The 8,310-nt window shown below is 32.7% G+C and overlaps 1 protein-coding gene across 1 annotated transcript; it reads right to left on the bottom strand.

The window, feature by feature from the left end:
- Positions 1-1,798: 1,798 nt before the first annotated feature.
- Positions 1,799-7,223, bottom strand: LOC127456472 (uncharacterized). Its single transcript, XM_051724989.1, has 11 exons — positions 7,112-7,223; positions 6,929-6,961; positions 6,509-6,808; positions 5,881-6,195; positions 5,032-5,139; positions 4,904-4,934; positions 4,662-4,711; positions 3,939-3,978; positions 3,603-3,637; positions 3,425-3,447; positions 1,799-3,193 (listed from the first exon to the last, which is right to left on the bottom strand). The coding sequence occupies exons 1-11, from the start codon at positions 7,134-7,136 to the stop codon at positions 3,152-3,154; spliced, it is 1,002 nt and encodes a 333-aa protein (XP_051580949.1). The 5' UTR covers positions 7,137-7,223; the 3' UTR covers positions 1,799-3,151.
- Between the last annotated feature and the right edge of the window lie 1,087 nt (positions 7,224-8,310).

The raw sequence follows: 8,310 nt of genomic DNA, 5'->3' as shown, positions 1-8,310 counted from the left end.
CAATGTTAATCCTTATTAATATTCTATTGATTTTTGATAATTGATAATTATCTTGGATGATTAAATTTGAATGATCAATAAGCTAGTATTAATTTTAATTAATGTTTCATCGATGTTAACAATTAACGATTATCTTTGAAAACTGTTGATTTAAAGGATTTAAAAAAGCTAACATTGATTCTAATCAATGTTCTATTGATTTTAATAATTAATGACTATCTTTGATAATTATTAATTATTGCTAATAACCAAACTTGCTCCTAAACGTAGCACACTACATTTACTGGAGTCCCATATGAGGTTTTAATGAGTTAGATCCAATTAATTAATTTAAATATTAATTAATAACTACAGAAATAATTATTAATTATTTCTGATAGTAACACTGATCTAAACAACCAGTAAAGCCCTACAAGTCTGTCCTGAAGACTTTCCATCTGACAACTTGTCCCAGCGCAACACCCTTCTGATAGGACAAGGACTTTCTTAAAATTGCGAGTGCGGCTACACAGCAGTGTGTTACAAGGAGACATAAGAGACTGTGTGGTCACATATGATGAGGAACTCTCGAGTTGACCCAGAACTGGAGAGGCCTCATGTGCACATCAGCCATCAACCCCAACAGTCACTTTTAAAATTCATAGCATTAGGGCTACCCCCGGCCTGAACTTAGTTAATCATTGGAAAATAAACTGAATGCAAGCATCTGTCAAACATGGCAACATGGTCACTGAGTCATGTGTAATCTCCATAAAGGAAACTTGCCTACTGAGCACCAAACGACCAAAAGAGCTGTGCTCTTTGCCCAATTGATTTTGAGATGCAAAAGCTCCAGGTGCAAAAGCAACAGATCTTTGTGCTTGCACACCAGTTCCTCTGATTGCGCTAAGAGTAGTCAATCTTCTAGGTAGTTCAGAACACAGATGCTGCTCAGCCTCAGTAGAGCGAGCGCCACGTCGACACATTTGTTAAATGTACAGGGAGCAAGGGACAAGCATAAGCTAAGGACCTTGAACTGATATGTCACCCCCTCGAAGGTAAATCATAAGATTGGTCTGTGGCGAGTGGCTATTTGATAAAAGTAAAATATTTTTCATAAAAGTACACTTCATTTAGAATAAAATGTAGCCAAAAAGGAGGTGTTTTTACATTCATTTTGGTGGTTTGTAACAGCATACCTGTGTGAACTTTTAGGAAAACTTCTAACCGGCTGCTAAACACCTTCTTGCTGCCATTGGTCCATGTCATTGGTAGGTTTAACCTGAAGCTCCACCTACTTCTTTGTTTAAGTTTTTCAGTCAGTATTCAACATGAACACACTGCTGTGCAAGACCATGTCATACAATTTTTTTTTTTTTTAATTAGTCTACAAAAGGAATCAATGCCCTTGTAAGACACCCTCCATTGCAAAATAACTGCAAGGGATGCAGAACAAAGGTTTATTAGATCTGTGAAACTTCAGTTGTTTTAGATCAGATTCATGTTCTAGAAATTTCACCTGTCCAACAATATCAGTGAAATGTATTTAGTATGCAGCCTAAATGGGAAGACATATGAATTTATTTACTCTAAACATATTTCCCATTTGTTTATACACACAGAGGGACAAGTCACAATTATGTCTGAGATAATTGACAGCATGCCACAGATGTGGTACATATATTATTACATAGGAATTACATTAGGTTCAAAATAACTCAGAGTGGGTTATACCAAAAAGTGACAAACAACCTTTTATTTTATTTTATTTTATATTATTTTATTTTGCCACAAAAACTGCCCAAATGGCCAGATTTACCTAAATAAGCATTTCAGAAAATAATGCATATTTCAAATGCCTCAATTGTTTTATACACTGGTAGACCGTATCATGATTTTTACAGTAAAAAAAACTGGCAGCACTGTTGCTGGCTGTTACTGTACTGTAAATATATGATTACAGGAAGCTACTGCAATTGCTGTGCACAGTAATTTACTGATTACTGTAAATGGTAGCTGAGATATATTACGGTATAAAAAAAATATACATAGCACAGTAACTAGCTGTAATTGTCCCATACATTTTAATATTTTATTATTTATTATTATCAATAATAAAGAAAGCACATTAGTTTGTTCTTTTTTTATTGGAACATGGCAAAAATAGGGGAACTGGAGCGTGACATATAGTAATTATGTATAATAAAACATCAAAGTAAAAGACTACACAACATATACGCATAAAGGCCATTGTATGCAATGAGAACTACTTTCACAACTGTAAGCAGTGATGGGGTTGCATACAATGGCCACACAAAGGATACACTAATGGCAGTGCAATGTCACAAAAAATCTAATTAAACAGTTTAACTGAAATCCTCATTTTTATTGTTTTCATATGTTGGCCAACACTCCTGTTGTCAGCTGTTTTTTTTTATTTATTTATTTTTTTTTTTTTTTTATTTTTATTATTATTAATGTTTTTATCTCGTTTATCTGTTGTGTCAACCCAGAATTTAAATGAAATAAATTACAATATAGTGGTGTGTGTTTTTATTAAAATCACAAGATTTGTCTGGGTCAAGATAGGCTATGTTTGTTTGTCAGACATCACCTGACAATCAGCCTTTGATGTCTGTGTGTAATTTTGCAATTCAAACAGCACTTAAAATGCTATTTGAAAGAGAAACTACGTTCTTCTGGTAATAATAATAATAATAATAATAATAATAATAATATTAAAGCCCTTTACTGCCTGATAAAGCTAATGTAAAAAAAATCATCTTTCTCAAACAGGCTTAATGAAACTAGATGTTACAACTGACCCCATACCATGTTACATCAGACCAAGCGATCTGGGCCAATTGTAACATTTCACTTGATTGTCATTATGTAGAATATCTTCAAATATTTACATGGTGGAAATATTTGGTTGGTACGAGTACTTAACAGAACATGTTTCCTCTTTTGGAAAACCCTGGTCTCCTCCATTGCAGAGCTTTGCACACATCTAGTAGTTAACAGTCGCTGTCTCTCATGTAGTCGTAAGTTTGCAGCACTTATTGCTCATGAGTTCAGGTGGCTTTGTGACTGCAAGTCGCTACCAGTGTGAATGTAACCTTGAGAATGAGTCACTTGGTTTCTATTTCTCTGGTGTCCAAACATCATTGGTTCAAAATCCCACAGCTGTGTATAGTTGTGAAACATTGTGTGGCTAAAAAAAACAAGTTTAGTATGTTTGCATGTACAGTACCATCTTGCAAATAAATTATTTCACTTGTTTAGAGAAAGTTTTTGCATTAGAGTGACAAATGTATATTTATAGTCATTTTAGAATTAGTATTACATAAAAGAAGGAATAAACTGAATTACATACGCAAAATGAAAGTATGTACATAGTTCTTTTTCAAAGTACATTAAATGAAATGCATTTGTAATGATTTACCTGATTTTCATTCGGATCTTCCTCTGGAAAAAAAAAAATGTTATTTAACTTGGATTTGGAAGACTATAAATTATTTAAAATGAATATTGAAAAGCAAGGAAATAAAACATTCTTGATGAAGTGATTGTGTTTACATTAAATGCATTATATTAAGAGGTATTTGTGAACACAGACTTACCGCTGTCAGAGAACTCATCCCATTCTTGTTCGTCGCTAAGTGATCATGTGCATTTTTTCATGGCATTCATGTGAAAACATTTAATAAAAAACAGTCATCATTCATATGAAAATAGATGTACTAATATAGAACAAAATAAAGATAGACCAAGACATCGTATGTGGAATCAGTCTGAGCAAGGAAGAACGGCAAAGAGAAACTTTTCATTAATAAATGAATCCGTTTAAAATCCAACTGACACTCACGGCCACTCAAAGGAAGAAAGAAATAGAAGAAAAAAGAATACAGACAGAACAACAACACAAAGCTATTATTCATTCATTTTAACTGGCTTACCGGACCACACTCTGTATTTCACTCGTAGCTTCAGTTGTATCTGAAAGAGATATCAAAGAGAAGCATTTGTTAATGTAATAGACAAAACACACACACACATTTACACCTTTAATATGTACAATCCTTCAAATATTGTTGATTCATTTTGCACTCAGGATAATACACGATTCGTCCAATAAAATGCTCACATTGCGAATAGAGCTTTTCATTATATAGTCTTAAAACCTGGAAGAGAAGTTATGAGTTATGGGTTCCCTCTGGAACTTCTAATGGGGTTTTCAAATAGTAAGTAAGAATGAGCAGAATTACTTGAAGAGACACCTCAGATGAGAATTTTGAAATCTTACGTTGCTAACATTTTGGATGCTTCGTAATTGCTTCATATGGTTGGTCCTAATTACTGTAATTACATGTCATATCATCAAGAATGTAAATTAATATACAATACTAGATATGACGAATGACAAACATTACAGTCCTTGTGAAGCAATTTGTTAGCGACCTATGTTTTCAAAACCCACAACAATTCCAAATTCACATTGAAGGTAAGAAAATCAGAATCAGAATCATGAAACATTAATAAATAAAATAGCAATAAATAAGTCCTAAATTAACCACTTACATGTCATCTTATATATGTAACAAATACATATCTGTTAACATCTATGAAACATAGCTTAGTGTTTCATGATCCTTTAAGAACTAGGAGTATCCAATGAATACCTTCATATATAGCCTCTGCTTCTCTGATCTCCACCTCATTTTCCAAAGATCTGTTGATTAGAAATACATCAGTGTCCAAAACTTTATATTCAGATTTATAATTATGTGATAATTATACATTTGTATTTTCACCTATATATTTGGATTTATAAAGAGATATTCACATTTAATATAATTATTTCCTTTTTTGCCCCCCTTAAAATTAATATAATATAATATAATATAACTACTCGCGAACAGACCTTTCACTATGGAATCCAGGGCATTCTATTACTGTGAGAGAAAAGAGAAGATACTTTGTGTATTTGGTGTAAATAGAACTGTGTAATATGTCATGATTGCCAGTATGAGAGGAAGTGATCAGTACTACCTCTCTTTCGGATCATTGTCAAAATTCCCAGAGACAGACAGAGGAGCAACACTATGCCAGAACACACTAGCACAATTTTCACTTCCTCAGTGCTGCTGTTAGACGCCACTGTTAGATGTCAAAGACAACCACACATTATAATAGAAAACGAAGAGAAAACAATTTTTTTTAATCTAATTTTGTCCAGTGTGATTTTGATTTATATTTTTTTAGCCTAGTTCAACTATCACCTCATACTGATTAAATGAAATAAAACCATAATAAAAAAGAATCCAGATGTCACCCCATAGGAAGTTGACAGAAAATGCTTTTGGAAGTTGACAACATATATTAACTAAGAGACAACATGGAAAATTTGTACTTAAATAAATAAATAAATAAATAAATCATACTGCCAGACAATTTAAAATGAACTAGTGAAGACAAAAGGTGTTTAAAAAAATAAATAATAATAATAAAAACTTTTTACAGGACATGAGAAAATGTTACAAGACCTAACTTATATGTTCCCTTATATATTTTGATGATGAAAAAGAGTCACATGTTGATATGTTACAGTTTTCTATGTGTCAACTATTCCTTAAACAGCCTTTCTAAACACATTTACCCTTTGTGAGAAAAGGTGAACATTTTAAATCCAAATGATTGTTCTCAGCACATACACTTGCAAAGAGCATTCACATCATCACTTATCTAGTCTGCATCAAAACTGTGTATTCCCAAGGGGAGTTTACCGATTTTTTAAATTAAGATCACCCAATCAGGAGCATCTACTGATGAATGACAGATCAATACCTCTTTAAAACACATACAATATATTGTAAATATAAAGAGTCCTCCCATTCTTACCTGTTATCTGAAGATTGACCTCATTACTTCCATAGAGTCTCATTCCAGGATGAGGAAGAATATTTAACAACACAACGCAGCTGTATGTTCCAGCATCTTCCATCTGGACCTTTCTGAGGGTGAATGTTGTCTTCATCTTCTGTGTGTCCCAAATACTGACCTCAACAGCCTTTCTGTCTTTGATGAGATATGCCAAAATCAGATTCCTGGACTGGTTTGTGTTTAAAGGGTGTGATGATGTACACATAAACTCAACATCACTTCCCTCTGGTACCTCAGACTCAAGCAAATGTATCTGTGCACGAATCAATGATTCTGTGAAGAGAGAGAGAACTTGGTTATGTGGCTAAATTATTTGGCTTGTCCCTTAATTAATTTTTCAAATCAAATCAATACAAACAATTAAAATCAGAAAAAAAAAAAAAAAAAAAATTCTAAATATCACAGATTTGTCTCATTAAAGAGTATATACAGTATTGGGTAAATTGTGTAAGAGTGTGAAGAAATGCTAAATATCTGAAATATAGACCATGATGCTTTTTATTTTTTTTTTTTGTAAAAAGTCTTCTCCAAATCTCCAAATCTCCCCCTCACTCACAAATGTAAGAAGAAGTGTTGCACATCTTACCAATCACATTTATGAAGATGTAATTATCACCATATCCCATTACGTTGGTTGTTTCCAACTGCTCTTCTGAGAACACACAGCTGTAGTTGCCTGAATGCTCCATTTGTATTCCTTCTATTCTAAAGTTGATGTCTTGTTGATTGCGTTGTTTTTTCTGATCTATAGCTTTACCATTTTTACACAGATATAAATAAACTGCCTTTGCTGAATAACCAAATATGCTGCATGTAAGCTCCAGTTTACCACCTTCGAGTACCTCTGTATTATCACTGTAAATCTTTGCTTCATGGATCTTTTGACCTATTGTGGAGAGAAGTATTTGTAAGCTGCAGATGGCCCCATTTGCTCATCTTGATAAATAAAATACATTAATTGCAATGTACCATTTAAACTATTCAGTTAGATCAAATTCAAACATACCTTGACTCTGAAGGAATACACTTACTGAGAAGACTGAAAAAAAAAAAAAATCATCATCATCATAAAAACAAAAAACAAAAAACATAACCAATAAAATGTTAAATTAAACATGGGTCAAATGATTTATTGTAGTTATATATATATAGATGAGTTTATTATAGATATATATTTAGTATTACTTACCAGCAAGGAGAAACACAGCAACCATTTTAGCTTTAGACCAAGTTTTGCTTCACTTTTTCTGCACCTCATAGATGTAGTTCCTATTATTGCTTGTAACCACTTTGTGAGTCATTGCACTTTGAACAGAATGAGGCATTGCTCGCACTGAAAGGTCTGTAAGAGTTATGTTATGCAGGTGTCGTGATGATGTTGTAGAGGTGTTATGAAGGCGGAAATAGATGTCAAACAGTACTGGGATATACATAGATGTATTTATTTATTATTGGTCCACATACCTGTATATTTGCACATTAAGGAATATTTATTGTATTCCATCATTTTTTTTTTTTTTTTTTGATTGGCCTGTTAAGAGAGTTACTATAGTCTCCCATAATCACATTATGTACTGTATATTTCCACACCTCACTAGATATAAATTGTTTAAAAAACAATTTTTCCATATATAGACCAGTTTACATGTCTGCGTCCAACCTATGCTGTAGGCTCTGTGTAGTGGCCAGCGCAGTGTTTTGCATTTATAGGTCTGCGCTGGTGTGTTGGTATCGTTCCCAGCCAAAATGCTAGTGTGTTGAGAGAAAATGCCATCATCTCTGAAATAATTATGCATTTAATAAATAAACAAAAGCAATGTAAGTCGTGGATTCAAAAGTATTAAATTATTGTAGCATTAAAAATGAGTTCATCAAAGTATGTGAACATGCAGAGAGTATATCAGGCACTTACACTGCATGCTTGTCTTAAGTCACTTGAATAATAATTAATAAATATTGTGGCATATTCTGATGCTCCATGCTGAAAAAAAATAAAAATAAAATAAAATAAATTAATAAATGCGTGCTTAGCCAAAATGAAATGGGTGTCGTTTAAAGTTTAGAAGCTGGACTTTACAGTGTATATAGGCAATATGACTTACTCTTAACAGGTGCTTTCTAATTTTCTGACAAATTAGAAGTGCTCCGTTTTCATAACTTATGAAACATAGTCAAAACATCAAACAGATCAGAAAGGTCTTGAGCAGAATAATAGATCTCCTGCTTTTGTCAAAATATGCCAGAAGTAATATTAAAAATATTTTTTAACATTCCTTTTTACTTTAACGCATTGTTTGATCAGACTGCAAATTTAAGACATTGTTACTTAAAATTAAATAGAAAATGTAACATTTATTATTAAAACTGGATAACTGAATTACGACAATG

This window comes from Myxocyprinus asiaticus, chromosome 18, assembly GCF_019703515.2.
Source record: "Myxocyprinus asiaticus isolate MX2 ecotype Aquarium Trade chromosome 18, UBuf_Myxa_2, whole genome shotgun sequence".
In the NCBI taxonomy this organism is placed as follows: Eukaryota; Metazoa; Chordata; class Actinopteri; order Cypriniformes; family Catostomidae; genus Myxocyprinus; species Myxocyprinus asiaticus.
Note: the sequence above shows the minus strand (reverse complement) of the source record. Positions and strands in the feature narration are given on the sequence as shown.

Excerpts from the sequence above, each read along its gene's own strand:
- LOC127456472 (XM_051724989.1), bottom strand. The coding sequence starts at position 7,136 with ATGGTTGCTGTGTTTCTCCTTGCTG. Across the intron at positions 3,979-4,661 it reads AGCAGAGGCTATATATGAAG|ATACAACTGAAGCTACGAGT; the intron begins GTATTCATTGGA and ends TATCTCTTTCAG. Across the intron at positions 3,638-3,938 it reads GAAATACAGAGTGTGGTCCG|CGACGAACAAGAATGGGATG; the intron begins GTAAGCCAGTTA and ends ATGATCACTTAG.